At 38.0% G+C, this 16,757-nt stretch overlaps 1 protein-coding gene across 1 annotated transcript in view; it reads right to left on the reverse strand.

Annotated features, from left to right (window-relative positions):
- The window catches only part of DIAPH3 (diaphanous related formin 3), a 546,228-nt gene that overhangs the window by 131,301 nt on the left and 398,170 nt on the right, over nucleotides 1–16,757 (reverse strand). Inside the window, 2 exon segments of the mRNA XM_060128783.1 lie at nucleotides 668–724; nucleotides 1,241–1,336. Of these exon segments, the coding sequence (XP_059984766.1) occupies nucleotides 668–724; nucleotides 1,241–1,336 (153 nt within the window).

Genomic DNA, 16,757 nt, shown 5'->3' on the forward strand with positions numbered 1-16,757 from the left:
TGAGGGAAAGGGAACCAAAGTAAACAAAACCCAATCAACACAAAATGGCATCTTGAAGACAGGAAGAGGGCTCCAAGAGGTTGCGTGTTCAGGAGCCAGTTAGAGATGTCTGAAAGGAGTCAGTCTCAGATAAATATCGGAGACTAAGTTAACTCACCTTCTTTTTAGTGATTCTAGCACATCCCGCCACAATAATATCACATGAAGCTCACCTGTATTGAAGATTTTGCCAAAATGCTGGTCACAGTGTTTCACACTGTACTGGCAAATACGGTACAGTAAAACAGGTAACAATTCAATATTTCAAATTGTATCTTAATGTAAAGCAAACCCACTACTTAAAATAGTTCTAAGAAAGCACAATGCTTTTGAAAGGATACACTGGACAACACTGATCAGAAATGTGTGAGCTAACTTCAAATAATAATATTAAAAGTAAAACATGCACTTGAGACCTGAAAGAAGAATTCTCGACACTACCTCAAGGCAATAATGGAAGGATGGAAAATATGAGTGCACAATCGCATCGCAAATATGTACATCCACACATTTTTACTATTTTAGTCATACTGAAACTCGAGAACTTCACAGCAACCTACTAAAATCACAGATCAAGAGGATAAAAGTAGATAAGGAGAATGTGCAATTTATGAATACAGTTTATTACCATGGTTACAAACTTTCAGAACAGGCTGAGACGCTGGACTGAGACTTCGCCGAATATCTGTTAAAAAATATATATAAAAGAATCTTAATATAGAGGTCTGTTCATCTCAGGAAGTATAACAGTATTCACCGTATTTCCAAGGTTAAGTATTTCTGGAAGCAAAGCAATGCTTCAATACCCTGAAATACTTGAAGCAATAATGTTATGACTTTTACTTCTCATTTAATTATGCTACTGTGAACTCCACTGGGATAAGGTACATATGGTTCTTTAGATGAGACCTGTCACACTAATCAGGCTTTTCCAGGTTCAGTGCATTGATTTGTTAATGCGCTACTGACACTGGCCAACTGGAACGCTTCTCTCTCTGACACTTGCGAGGGAAGGATTAAACAAACTTATAAAACTTCTGAAGAGTTTTTGCCCACAGCTCTGCATTCTTGACACATGACTTTAAAAGAATTACAAAAAGTGGGGGCGGGGGGGATGTTGGCGCGCGCGGGGTGCTGGGGGGGGGGGTTGTTCTTTGTGATAGTCCCCTAGAAAGGAACAGGAAACAAGTGTAACGTTCACCTTTCGGCTTCGGTGTCCTTTTCCTTCGGTCGCGGAAGGCAGCCCCCGACTGCAAGGCCTCCAGCAGACTATCCATCACTCCTGTCTCATCACCCTCTGTGAAAAGAGATGCAGGGAATTCCATCAGCCCTCGGGGTTACCATAGCAATGTCAAAGCATGCGCAGAAACTGGTGATGGTATGGTAGGGGGAAAAAAGATCAGATGCCAGGACTAAGCCAGCAATTTCAAAATATGATATGACTTAACTCTCTCATAAATCAAATATCTTTTAATGAAATCTGTCTCATTAGTGTCCGTGTTACTGTCCACTAAAGACAACCGAGTTCGACTGATTCACTTCAGAGCACTGCTTTTATAGTCTGGTGGCAAAATAACTTTAAATGGAAGGTGGTTCTAGTCATATCTGTGTCTCAGGTTATCATAAATCACATTTCCCTTGTAGAAATGGGTTATTTTCAAGGCATCGGCTCCTTTTCTAAAATCGACCAGGTGTGGGAGACTATTTCTGTTGTCGTTATTGAGATTCTGCTGTCTAAACTTATACAAAATTATATTTCCAGGCTAATTTCTGTGAACATGCTCCCAACAATTGATTCTTCATATCAGGATAATTGTCCCCAGACTTTAGGTGACACAGAACAATCACTGCAAACTTTTACAGAATGTATGAAAAGTTTGTCTTCTACAATGAAAAATAAACCAAAAGAGGCTCTCAAAAATCTGAATGATTATATCACATTATGATTAGTTTAAACTGATATTCTGTATATAATTGATGAAGATGTGGTTATAGAGCCATTTCTCTCTATCTGGTTATCTTGTAATAATCTATAGCTATTTACAGTTGTCAATGATGTTATTTAAAGGAAACGGTTAAAAAAAAAAAGCTTCAAACAAACTATTGGATCAACCTAAATTCATGAAAATGCCAAAGATTTTTTTTGTCCCTTAGAGAGAAGTTATTTTCAGGCATTCTCTATGAAATTTTATGTCTGGTATACCGTCATGTGTAAAGTACTAGAAAACTATTTTCCTCTGGATATTTTATTTCTTTTTTTGAAACGCAATCCCTTTATAGGGAACAGATGACAAATGAATGCAGTAGAGTACAAATAACACATTCATTTACGGTTTATAAACAGATATGTGAATATAAACATGTGTCAGCCCTTTTCAATCTGGTTCTGTTTCATTTTTAGAGAAGTACTAAACCTCGTAGGTATAATCCAAAAACAGGTGGGTGAGAAACAGAGTATTTGGAGGTTGTTAACTTACACGTAAATTTAATTCTAAAGTGGCTTGATGGCTATTTTAATTAAAATACGTCAAATATTTCAGACACTTTAATTAGTAACTATCTTTGAAAATTTACACTCAAACTCAACTATATTTTTTCTAAAAAGAACTCCAGGTAAAGCTAAATATTTAAGGTTGTGAATATATTTCATTAGTAAAAGGAAACACTGAACATTCTTTAGTAAGTTTGCTGTTGTTAGTGGTACTGATGACGTGATTGTGAAAGTATTACATGTGTATTATAAGCCTGAGCAGATGGGTAAACATGCTGATGCTGTTGGCAACAGGGATGCTTGCTGTGGGATGCGAGATACAAATATGGAGTGGGAGAAGGAGAGGAAGAACCATGAAGTGCTGGATTGGATCTAAAGGTATCATAGAAGATCAAGCTTTAAGAAAAATGCTTTTTCTAGCTTCGTGGCCCAAAAGAGCCTAGAGGTAATGACACTACAGTAGCAATGAGCACAGCCGGCCCTCAGATCTTGGTTTCTAAATATTATTACTCACTAATAGGAACCGGAATACTTAGAAAAATGGCTGATTCTAGGACTGAGATCAAGAAAGTATGAAATGAGTTGAGAAAATATTACTGTGCCAGAAAATAAGAAAGTGCTCAAAGACAGACAGGGATATATCAAAAGGGCAGAGAGCCAGACTGAAGGACAGCCTTGGCCAAATTTAGGACAATTGGAGCACTGAATGGGTAATGATGGGAACGGATTATTACACACTGGAAAAAAGAATCATGCATCCATACTGATGCTGAAAATTTAAAAATTTATTAAATATCGGGGAAGAAAAAGCTCTGCTTTAAATAAGAATGTGAACCAATAGATGTCAAAGATATAAAGAGGACCGAGTTCCACTAATATAAGAGATAGATGAGGGAAACAGAAAATTCACCATATCACAACTCACACAGTAAGAATTAATTAGGCAGAAATCATCGATGGTTACAAAACCCATTGTATGTAAGGTTATGGAGGAACATGGTATGGAGAAATCTCAAAGATATCACCTTACCCAACTAATCAAATTTGACATCACCAGTAATGGGGCACACTGACAATAATTGTCTCCTGAAGTGATGCAGTGAGATGGACACAATATAAACTGTGTAAAAATATTTAACCTGAGAATTCCCTGGAAGTCCAATGGTTAGGACTATGCACTTCCATTGCTGGGGGCGCAGGTTTGATCCCTGGCTGGGGAACTAAGATCCCACAAGCCGTGCGGCATGGCCACAATAAATAAATAAATAAACAAAAGCTTAAAACCATCTTTAACAGAAACAACAAACAACAAAAAAATTTAACCTGCATCTAAACGTAAGGAAACCATCTTACAAATCCAAAGTGAGCGACATTCTGTGAAACAACTGGTCTGGTTTCTTAAAAATCATCAATATCATGAAAGACCAAGCAAGAGAAAGAGAGGAGAAAAGCTTAGGGAAGCAGCATTCTAGCTTAGAGGAGATTAAATAGACATGGCAACTAAATGCAACACACAATCTTCCATTAGCTCTCGGATTGTAAAAAAGTCACAGATGACATTATTGGGATAATTAGACAAATTTTAAATTTGCTGGGTATTAAGTAATTATATTGTACCAATGTTGGTTACCTGAGTTTGATAATTATATTATGATCAGGGAGGATAATGTCACTGTTCTTAGGAGATAGATGCTGACATGTTCAGGCTCACTAAACAACTTACATCACAGTTCCACGTTCCCAATTTCACACCTTTGATCATGCTGTTTTGTTTACACAGAACATCCTTCCCACTTTCTTCACCAATCTAACTCCTTCTCCTTCAAGATAGATAACTGAGAATCCTTTCCTGAGCTGTGTGTGCTGAACTGGTTGCCCCTCTGTGTCCTAATGACTTGTGCTACATATAGCAATAAATCCTTTACAATATTGTTTACTTGATGGTTTCTACCACAGAGAGTTTGTCGAGGGCAGGGATTGTGGTTTCCATTTATCTTTAACACCTAGCAAAGAAAGTGTTCATTAACGTATGCTGACTATATTAACAAATGAAGCACTAGCGTGGTCAGCTGGAAGGAGTCACCACGTAGAAGAATAAAGGTCACGATGGGGAGGGAACCAGCAGGAGCACATTCCCACCACCACTGTAAACAGCACAGCTTTGTTCCCTCCTTTCCCTGGGCTCACACAACCATTCAGTTGCCAAACCTTGCTCATGTACATGCCAGTATCCCAAGAAGTGATCCATTGTTTCCTTTTCTGACTAAACTTAATGTTGGTGGTCCAGAACTGAATTATTTTTCACCTGAAATATCGCATGAGTTGCCTAAAATGATGTTGCTTCTCGTTTCTCCCTAATTCTAATTCATCCCATAGAGCACTAAAGCGGAATTATGATCCCCTGGTCACAAATTTTCAATATCACTCACTTCCCACAATATAAAGTCCCAACCCTTTCTCTTGGCCCTGACACTGACTGCAACTGCTTTCTAAATCTTATCTCTGGTTTCCAACATCACAATCTGTTCCTCAGCTAAAGGCAACTGCCTGTGATTCTCCACAAACATTTTCTCTCCCATCCCTCAGTCTCTACCTGGAAATTCTATCCTTGGTCTTGTCCCCCAGAGCTAATGGCTTTGCTTGGCCTTCATTCCCCACTCCCGCGATGGAAAGAATAGTGTATCAGAGAAAGAAGATCTGCATTCTAGTCTGAGCTGTCAACTGGCTACATGTTCCTACATGTTCCTGACATGTGTAATAGAGATAATACCTATCTAGGGTTGATGAGAGGATCAAATGAGATCATACAAATGAAAGCAGTGGTAAATTGCTAAGAGATAAAAAAATGTAGGGAAATAAATTCATAAATGAACTCCATAGTGCACTATAGGAAGTTTATGTAATATCTGATTAGGTTTTCAGCATTGTTTTAGATCCATTATAAATTAAATAACTCTTTAATAGCATATGTGATTAATAACATCATTTCTAAGGGAAGCTCTGATCAGAAATACAGGTAGACTCTTAAAACAATCCAATGTGTAAGATGGAGACATAAAATGAAGATGTTTTTCCAAACGCTGAAAATGCATTTAGAATATTCATTTGACACATGTTTATTGAGGGCTATGATGCGCCAGAACATTACTAGGCATGAAGGATATCTAGATCCCAAGAATTAACAAGAAATGTTTTCAGCTCTCCAGAAGCAGAACAGTGTGCTAGGTATGGGAGGGTTCTATCGGAGATGTAAGTTTTCCTAGTGAATTATGACCTGGTGAACAAGCATAAGTTGACCATGGCAGGGACTGGGGAGGGAACAGCATACCTGGCAGAAGAGATAGCAGGTTCAAAGGCAAAAGTTATAAATAAAAACAAAAGTGAGGTATAATAAAGTATTTAAAGGACTCATATTTACATTATTCTAATACAAACCAAAGAAATAAAAACTAGCCATTTTTATTGTAGACTAGAATTCAACTTCTTTAACTACAAGTCAATTGATATTCAAAATATTTATTATAGTCTCTCTCCTGCTGTTAAAACTCTTTTAAATAAATAGACTAACTGCAATAGTCAAAGCTGTGCTTTGTGTGAATAACATATCACCTTGTTTAATTTGTAAATCGTATTTTAAGAAGTCGTACAGCATCAAGGGAAATGGAGAAGGGAGAGGTAGGGATGAGATATTTTTAAAGGAGAATCAAGAGGATGTGAGGACAGGCAGAGGGGGATCTGCTAAGGAGATCACATGGGAGACAACTGGGCCACAGGAGAGAACAGTGGCTGAGAAACTAAAAGCAAATCTGCTGGGTTGACCATTTGGAAAAAGGATTGTTCCTTATTTCACAGACCTGTCAGAGAGTTTGGATAAAACAGTGACAGGTATATATACACAAATACCCAGCACATTTTTTAAAAAAATATTAGTATAAACCTAGAAATAATATTGTTGTCCAATAGGAAGTAATCATGGCATGTTAACTGGAGGGGTGAGGAATATTTACACCATTGCACTATTATAAACACTGGCTATTCGTCTGACCATCAGGTATGATAAAATTATAATGTGAAGACAGCAGAGGTAAAGGAGAAGGGGTATACGAGGAAAGTATAAGCGGGGAGAGGTATAAAGGAACTAAACCTTCTACCACTTAGGAACTCAATGACTAAAATGAAAAACTGACAAATAATAATCTAAGTACATTATCTAGAAATAAGGAAGAGGTAAATATCAGGAAAAAAAAAACCCACTAAGAATTAAAAGTGGTTGCCTCTGGGAAAGGGGAGGAAGTTGAGACAGTGAAGGAGAGTGTATTTTATTTTGCTATAAGCCTACTGTATTTCATTTAGGAATGTGCAGAAATCACACTGATACACACAAAGAAACTAAAACATTCCTGACAGGAAGAGGCAACCAAGAAGGAGGAAGAGGAGAGAAAGAGGTTGCTTCTTGACCTTAACGTGCTTTCCTATGACAAGGGGAAGAAGACAGGTAACAAATGGTCCAATATACAATGATGAGCATTGTGATGGAGATCTCCACCCAGGAAGGGCACCTGGCATAGGGCAGAGGGAGAAGGGAAAGCTGTCACAGAAGGCCTCCTGAAGACCTAAGACTTAAAGGAGTCTTTACATTTGCCAGAGCTTCCTGAAGAGGGAAGGTCCTGCAGAGTTCACAGAACAGCTGTACAGGGGACATGAAACACTTGGGAGAACTCTCATGTCCATGGGAATGGAGGGCAGGTTACAGTAGGGGTTACTGAGAGGTGATGCTGAGGAGACAGGTAGTGGCCAAAGCACCAAGCGCTGAAGAACATGCCAGACTGTGGAGTTTGGAAGGGAGCCATTAACTTATTTTAAATGAAGAATTAACATGGTCAAATTTCTACTTTACAAAGATCACTCTGAGAAGAGACAAGACAAAGGGCAAGGAAAATAAGGAGAAGGCAGGTTTCCTGGTTTAAGTCCAGGCAAAATGCGATTGTGGGAATCAGGTAAAGAACAGAAGTGGTGAAAAAGGAAAAGAGAAAGGAGGAAAAACAGAAAAATCTTGGTCTGCGTGGATGTGAGTACTAAAAAATGAAGTCGAGGCTAATTTCCAAGTATCCGGTTCGGCCAGTTGGATATATGTTGGTATTATTCACCAAGTACTGAATTATTTTTGTTTCATGGTAGAATGGGGCTGAGACAAGAGAAGAATTCAGTTTGGATATGTTGAGATCTTCATGAGATATCCAACTGCAGGTGATTAAAGGTGTCTAGAAGGATGATGGTTTCACAGGTTTACAACTTGGGGGAGAGGAATTAATTATACTAACAAGTTGAACTTAGAAGCATACTGGTCATACTGGAAGCTACAGAAAAGAACATAAACACAGTGAAATGATAATGAACACAAGTTTTGAATTTAGACAACCTGTATTTAAATTCTGGCTTTCCAATTAGAAATCAGTGTGGCTTTGGGCAAATTACTTAACCTTACTAACCTCCATTCTTTTTTCCTCAACTTTGATGTGTGATTAATAATAGCGCCTACTTCATAATATTATTGGGAGGATTAAAGGAGATAAATCATGTGTAACACTCAGCAGAGTGCCTGGCATATCATAAGAACTTAATAACAGTTAATCTTTGCTGTGGTCATTACTGATGTTATGGCAGAGCATGAGTTCTGTTAGGAAGGGTGTGTGTAGACATAAGGAAAGAGCTGAGGGGAAGCCACATGGCAAGCTAATATGCAAAGGGGATTTTAGGAGGAACCAACTGTTCTCAACCTGTGACCATTTTCCATTGTGTTCACTTTGCACGTGCTTCCAGAGCTCCCCTTTTCACTCCCACAGTCTCTGGCACACTTTCTTTAAGTCTCATCACATTTGATATGACTTTAGTAGTAGTAAGACATATAATAACCACCTGGAATTTGGCAAGAGGATAGGGAAGGAAAGCTCAGTTTCTCCAAAGAATTGTTGGAAGTGCGCAGCTGATACTCAAAATTCAGAGACTCAGAATTTAACCCACCTCTTTCTAAAAGAAACACAAGACAGTTGCCCCAACAAAATTACATGAATTTACTGTTCATGCTGCTAGTTATAGACCTTCTGGGGACAAAGCTGTATTTGATTTACTTGCTAACCTAGTTCAGTCTTTAACCTTCTAGAACAAAGCTCAAAATACTACTTAACCCAGACAGCAAAAAGACAGGAATAACACAAAACAACATCTTCGAACATGTCTTAATCTAGATGTGAAACTGAAAATTTATTTGAGTCAAGGGAATTAGAAAGCCAATTTTCATTGGGATTTAACTGATAAAATGATAATTAGAACAGTTCTCTTGTATATTATAATGACTGGCTCAACCATAAGAAGTGGAATTTTATATTTAGAAACCCAATACTTTAATATTTCTGGTTTTATTCACTATTCTTCATTATTTGCATATCTTGAATTAAATATATTTCCTGTTACAAGCTAGAAGGAAAAATGTAGAATCTTTTACAGTGAAGTAAGGTTATTTTTTCTTTTTTCCAAAAGAAACTTAAGAGCAAAGTCAAGGAGCCAAAGTGTTGGGCTTAAATCTTGGCTCTTGCCAGCTGTGTGCCCCTTAAAGACCATCTTGTGCCTCCCTATTTACTCCTCTATAAGATGGGGATAATAATAGTACGCTCCTCAAAAGGCTGTTGTGAGGATTAAGTGAGCTAATACATGTAAAGAGCTTAGGATAATGCCTCACACACAGTAAGGCTTCAATAAATATTACTATTATTTTTAATATTATGATGACTCTTCTTTTTCACTAATATGGCACACATTGCTGAATGGCCAGTGCAACACATCCATTCCCTACCCTCTCTTTGTCTGCTTCCACTACAGAAGCTGGAAAAGTTAAAACCTCATTTTCCAAAGCTTCCTTGTAGTGAAGCTGAGGGTGGCCCTATGATGCATTTCTGACTGATAAAGTGTAAGTGATCACCTGTATGGTGCTGCTAGAAACAGAAGAGGCAGATGCTGATAGCCACTCTCCCCCTTCCTCCTATCTTGAATATCTACCGGAGCTGTGACAGCTGTGGCTGCTATCGCACATTGCTACCCCTTCTCGCTACCTTGAATATGCTTGGACATGTGACAGTCATCATAACTCTGAGCACAGACCACGGGGCCATTCTTTTAGTTGCTCTGGATAAAATATAAGGCTATATTTTTCAAAGCTTCAGTGAAAACTATTTTGCAGATACATTTGAATGTGTAAACCATAATTATTATACTATTACATTGTATTCAGACTGGAATCTAAATGATTTCATGTCTTATAGTAAGTATAGTTATAGAGATATTTGTAAAATAAAGAATTTTTCTTATATGAACTCTCCAGTCTCAAAAAGAAAAAAAAATCCATTACTGGATGTCATATATAAAGCATGGTTCTATTCTAATTATACAAACCACCAAGAAAAAGCGGTAAAATAAATATACTGTTATATATAAATCAAAGTGTATTGTTGTTAACTTTTAATCTCCAAATTTCTTATGATCTAGATTCTGTTGTACGAAAGTGATTTTGGCATCATAGTCATTCAGCTTAACTCATGAAGATATCTAATTTACCTTCTTCTGGAATTTTTTATGAAAGTTCTTTCATTTTAAAAACTAATATAAACAATTGACCAAATTCCAGAAAAATAAGTTACTTGTCTGCTCACTTAATTCTCCTCTCAAATAAAAAGGGCATAACCACTTTTGGAATGTAAGCACACTTAAGGCACAAAATTTAAAGAAACCATATAGTCAATGAATGAGTTTGTCATTACGAAATATTATAGCAAAAACTTAGTTGTGCTGTATTAAATTGACATCCAACATTAAAAAAAAAAATACACCAAAACACAACTTCAATCAGACAGACAGAATTTCCCAAAATGTGTACCACAGAACGCTAGACCCATGAGAAGCTCTGTGTGTGTGTCCATGTGTGTGTACTGTGGGGGAAGTAGGGCGGTTCTGCTGTCAGATATGCTTGGAAAATAATGTATAGTATATATTGCTCTTGGCAATTCATATTGAGTATTGAAACGAAATTCATGGTTGAATTTCACATTGACTAAGAAAACTCAATTCATGATTCATGATAAATGTGGCGTTTCAAATCAGTAAAGGATAAGAAAAGATTCAATAACTACTATGATGGTAGTTTACTTGGATCCCACCCTGCTATTTATACCAACTATTTCAACATGAAAAAATTAAATTGCAAAATATAGCAGACAGTATAGAAAAGTATATTTTTCATTGGTTCTGAAAGGAGACGATTTTCCTGGGAAAAATCTGAATACCCAAATGTCATATAGTTTGTACTATAATAAATGTCTATAAATCGCAAGAACAATAAGAACAAAGTCTACACATAAACAATGAAAGGAGAAACCAGGGGAAAAAAAAAATTGAAAACAGGTATTCCCTAAAACTGATTTTCTTGAAATAAAGAACATTATGACTCAAGAAAAAAAAAATCAACAATCAATAAAAAAATAACAAAAAATCAGGCAAATAATATGTTCAGGGAATCCATCATAAAGACAAATAGGGCTTTTATATAGAGGATATAATCCACAACGTCATTCATAATTAAAGATTTTCCAAGTACATCAATGAGAGATCATTTTTACCTATCAGCATGGCAATAATAACAACTGAGGATAATTGGTAAAGGTTGGAAAACAGATCATTCCACACATTATTGGTGGAAATATAAAACTAATGCAACCTCTTGGGAATGCAATTTGGCAATCTGTATCAGAAATAAAACTGCACATACCATTTGATGAAATGATTTTTTTCTAAGAAAATTATCTTACTTATAACTCATGAGTGCAAGGGCATATGTACAAAGGATGTTTATTACAATGTTTATAATAACAAGTGATTGAAAATGACCTAAACGCCCATCTGCAAGAGACAGACTTAATAAACTATGACATTCATATACTAAAATATGCTGAGATGAGGAAAAAATAATGAAGCATATTTAAATTGTTGATATGGACCATATCCAAAACATAGTAAGTGAAAAAAGCCAGTCACTTATCAATGAGGACATTGAGTACAGACCTTTCTATGATCACTCACGGCTATTAGCTACAAAGCAGAGGATAAATTTCCTGACTTCCTGCTTAGCAATTACTCCACCACATGATGTTGAAGAAAGGCACTAACTAATCATTCTTTCTGTGTTAAGTGTTTGTTAAAATATCTCCCATGTAAGTATCCAAGTGACCAACTCTGATTAGCTTGTTCACAGTGACCTTTTCTAACAATTACTAAAGAAAACAAAATTTAAAACCAGTATTGTCTCCCTGGCAAAAAGAACATTGCCAAAGTTGTGTGTTGTACAGGGCTGAGTGTGCTGAACAGAGGTCTTCAGATGCAAAAGTACAGAGTGTCTGGGGAAAAATAATGTATCTATTTACATACATATGTAGACGTGAAATGATAATGACATTTAACAAGATGTGACTATCACTCACAGTGAACACCCATGACCCTATAATCACAGAGTAACCCAGAGAGGAAAAGGTTAATTACACGGTAGAACACCACCATTCTAAGCAGAAGCTTAACTTGTCACCCACAAGAGCTTCATTTTATCCTGAGAAATTAGTCTGACAGTGCTTAAGCTCGGCAATTGCTTACTTCCTGTTGAAAATATATTAGATGTATTTTAAACTTGTTTTAATATTTTCATATATTAGAAAAATCTGAAAAGACTTTTCAATGGCTTTGTTCCTCATGAAGTTTTTGAACAAAGAATGAAATGATTTCAGATAGAGAAAATAAAAATGCTTATTCAATACCAAGAATCAAGGGGAGGCTAAGCTAGGGAATAGAGGTGATTTTGCAGGAATTTTCTTTCAGGAGAAGCTGGGACAAACGGACTTGAGGCCATGAGAGGCCACTCTCAACCAGCGGTACCTGGAAGAGTGAATGGGGCCCAGAGGGAACCACCAGTCATACTGTGACAGCAGCATATGGTGCATACTGGAAGAAGGGGAAAATAAGGTCAGGAAGGGAGGCTGAAGGAGCTTGGATTCAAGGCTGAAGAACTGCCATAGAATGTTTTTGAAAGGTGTGAAATAATCAAAATTGGACTTCATTGTGATTAAAGCTGGCACAGTGTGAAGGTGTCAAGCCTGGGTGACTGGGGAAACAGTGGTATCATTAACCCAAAATGAGAACATAAAAATCAGGTTTTATGTGGAACATGACAAGTTAGGTTTTAGATGAACTGATTTTGAGGTGCTGGCAGAACAGTCAAACTCTTTTGTCCAGGAAGTAGTTGGAAATATAAAACTATAAAGTCTGTAGTTCAATTCAATCTTACAAATGTGCACCAAGGAATATGTGGCAGGCACTGAAACCAGGCCCTGCCCTGTTCTCATGGGACTTGCAGTCTTAGGGCAATTTCAACACATAATTCGTCACTACCTGTATGACGAATGTTCCAAAAAAGAAAGCCAAGTGGTATGAAATTGCTTAATACAGAGGCAGTAGGTTAGAGGTATAGCTATGGCTGCCCAGTGATGATTTCAGAGGTTATTCTTTGGTACCTGTACTTGTATTTGCACTTAAATTTCTGAAGATAGGTTTTATTTGTACTTTAAAACACATGACCCTATAGATAGCACAGTAAACAGTGGAAATTTGTGTATTTGTATTTTGGGTGCCAAGAATGTAGTCAAGTGCCACCTCACTACTGCCAATCCTGCCCAAAGTAATTTTACTAGATTCAGGTTCTAGGTTCATTTCGAATATGAATTTGTGGTTCAAGTATTAAGTATTCATTATTTTTTCAGTTCATTTCAAAGGAGAAATACAGATTTCTTCTGCACAAATATAGTATTCCTTCCCCAATCAGATGCAGGAATGATGACATTAATATTACAAACTGAAGATATTTTAAAATCCTAATCAGGTTAACAGCAACATATTTTTGAAAGAAAGGAAGTCAGAAAAGACAATAAGGCAAGTCTGAATGAGTGGAAAGTGAGGAGGAAAAGGAATTGACATATGCTTTGAGAAAGCAAATAACACAGAAAAGAAAAGAAAATGGGAGACAACTGAACTTTTGATTAACTCATTAACGACTGCAAAGAAACTGGAGGCAAAAATGTGCTAAACTCTCTCAATAGAACAATGGAAGTTTTTCCCTCAGCTACAGAAAGCTGACAAAATGAATACAGAAGCCCCTAAATAAAAACTGATATTAGGTAAGTTTGAGAACAATTTTATTTAGAAAAGAAAAAATACATAACAAAAAGAACATAAACTAAATGTGAGTTAGATATATGAGGAAACATCATTGAATGCCCATGTACTAGGATCTGTGTGGAGCATTTTACCTAGATTTTCTGATATAAGTCTCCAGCCCTGCAAGGTAGCTATTGTCAGATCCATTTTAAAGCCAGGGAACCTGAAGCCCGCACAGGTAAAGTAATGCACCAAAAGCCCTACAACAGGTAGGTAGCAAAGGGGAGGTTTGAACCAAAATCTTTTGATTCTGAAACTGACATTCTTTCCGTTACACTCACTTTTCTTGACCCTCTGTATTGTGACACACTGATACTACGATCCTCTAGATACTCCGCATCTGCGTTGTGTGATAACTGAGAAGTACTCAGACCCTCAGCTTTGTTGAGCTGTACTTAGAGTTGCTTTAGGAAATGCCTCAGGGCACAAAGAGACAGTGGCTTTCATAGCTGGGAACTCAACCAACAAGCACAGATTAGGCCTCCCCAAATTCACTGGGAGCCAGGCACTTTTCTCCAGAACCAGGTGATAAGTGAGATGCAGGTCACTGATGACTCCTTCCTTATAGGGAAAGGCCAGAGACATCGTCCTTCTCCCAGGACCAGGAGTACCTGGACATACTAGAATCAGTCCAGTCTGCAGTGGCCTCCTGGTCCCTCCCTACAAGCCACCTACTGGACAACTGCTACAGTTGGATTAAAACCTTGAGGCCAGTCAAACCACTATCATTCTCAGTTACTCCATCTAAGAGATAGGTTCTTTCTGATCCCTATTTCTTCCAGTATTTATTAACGTAAGCAACTTCTCTACTATCTTGATGTCTTCAATGAACACTCCTTTCACTGCAACTGGAAAACTGGAGGGATGATCTCCCTGCCCCCTTCTAGCTGACATTGCTCATCCTCTCATACTTCCTTGTCATCTGACTTTGTCACCTGATTCAGTCTTCCTCTGCCAGTCAAGTCTTGCCATCATCCTGCATGAATTCAACTCCATGTGAACTACTAATCCAACAGCAAATGAGTTCCTTGACCTCCCTCATCTCCAGGGACGAATCCTTTCTCCCTACTTTCCGTCACCCACCCTCACATCCATAATCTGAACTTTACTACCATCCACAACTATTTTATTTCTATTAATTTGGATTCATACAAGCCATCTGTCCTTATTTTCTCTCTCTTTGTCCCTCTCCCTCCCCCTAACCCTCGTCCTGTCATCTATCCACGGAAATCTCCTACACCCTGGCTCCACTGTCTTCACTTCCTTGCCTATCCGTGGTTCATCACTTTGACCACGGTTCACTGGCCAATATCTTATTTTCCTCCTCCATTACGGTCCTTTCTCAGACTACTGGTGAAACTTAAATGAACTGAAAATTCTATCTTCTTGGCACTACACACTAGCTGCTGAATAACTGTGGTGAAAAATAATACTGCAGGATCAGGGCTGGTACATAATCACAGCTACCAACCTCAACTGGATTCTTAGTACTATCCAACACACCATCTATGTTTTACCTGGAGGCTCTCACTCCCACTCCCTGAGAGGGGCTGTTTCAATGCTTCTTTCAACCGACTACCCTTCCTCAGCAGAGCACTTGCTCTATTTCATATATAAAATAGAAACTACTTGATGAAAAAAACCTTAACTTCCTACCATCAAATCTACAAATGTATCTGCACCTGGGCCCAGCTTTTTCTCCTTCCCACTCATCACATTAGCAGAGCATGTCACTTTCCAAGACAACTTCCTCCACCTGTGCTGATATCTCATCCTCCACACTCTTTCCAGCTGCCCTCAGGACCTTGCTCTATTGAGTATCATTCTTCCCCAACCTCCTTTCCTTCCTCATCTTCCCCAACCTACAATTAAACAAATTCAAACACATGCTTTGCCCTCTCGACAACAAACCCCTCTAGCTACTACATTTCTTACATCTCAGTCTCCCTTCCCATACTCATTTATCAACCCTCTCCTCTCTCCTTAGAGCTGATGTCAATGGGACAATTGTCAGTCTGTTTATTCTATGGTCTCTTGGCAGCATTTGACAATATTGACTACCCTTTCTCCTTTGAAATGGTCTCTTCCCTGGGCTTCATGATACCAGAATTTCTTAGTTCCCCTCCCACCTCCACGGCGACTCCTTCTCACACTCTCTTCCTGGCTCCTCTTCCTCTGCCTACATGTACACCATTCCTCACAGTCTCCACTGGCATTTTAACTCCCACAGCTTTGCATGTTGAGAACTCCAAGTTTCCATCACCAGAGCACAAGCTCTACTCCTGAGCTCTGGCTACAGTGACCAACAATCCCCATTTGCCAAAGACTAAGGGGTTTCCTGGAATACAGGGCTTACAGTGCTAAAACTGGGAAAGGCTCAGGCAAACTGGGATGAGCTGAGCACCCTAGACCATACCCAATCATTCACTAGACATGGTAACTCAGGTGTCCTACAGATACTTCATCACCATTTCCCCCAAACTTCATCTTGTCCTGGTGTTCCTTATGTCAGTGAAAGGCACCACCTGTTAAAGTCAGATGGCAGCTGTTGAAGACAGGTATACGTAGAAGGATCTCTCTATCTCAAAGCACTGAGTTCCCAGTCTCTTTTCTCACTGGGGAAATATCCAATAAGTTTCCTATAGAACCTGTTAGCACTTACAAATTCTCCCCAATGAAAAAACAACAAAAACTAATGTATCTTTTATCTGAAAAGTTACAGATCTACTGGAAAGCTCCAGTGGGGCAACATTTCTTTCCTCGATGCCGGTGCCACGTTCTTTTGCCATTCATGTTCTTGACACTAATTCTATAAATTATAAAATTATAAAATTTATAAAATTTCTTCTTTAAACTCCTTTGGATATTTCTAACATGCTGTTATGGAATGGTTAATTTTCCTCTTCAATAAGCTAAAATAAAG

Source organism: Lagenorhynchus albirostris, chromosome 18 (assembly GCF_949774975.1).
Source record: "Lagenorhynchus albirostris chromosome 18, mLagAlb1.1, whole genome shotgun sequence".
NCBI lineage: Eukaryota > Metazoa > Chordata > Mammalia > Artiodactyla > Delphinidae > Lagenorhynchus > Lagenorhynchus albirostris.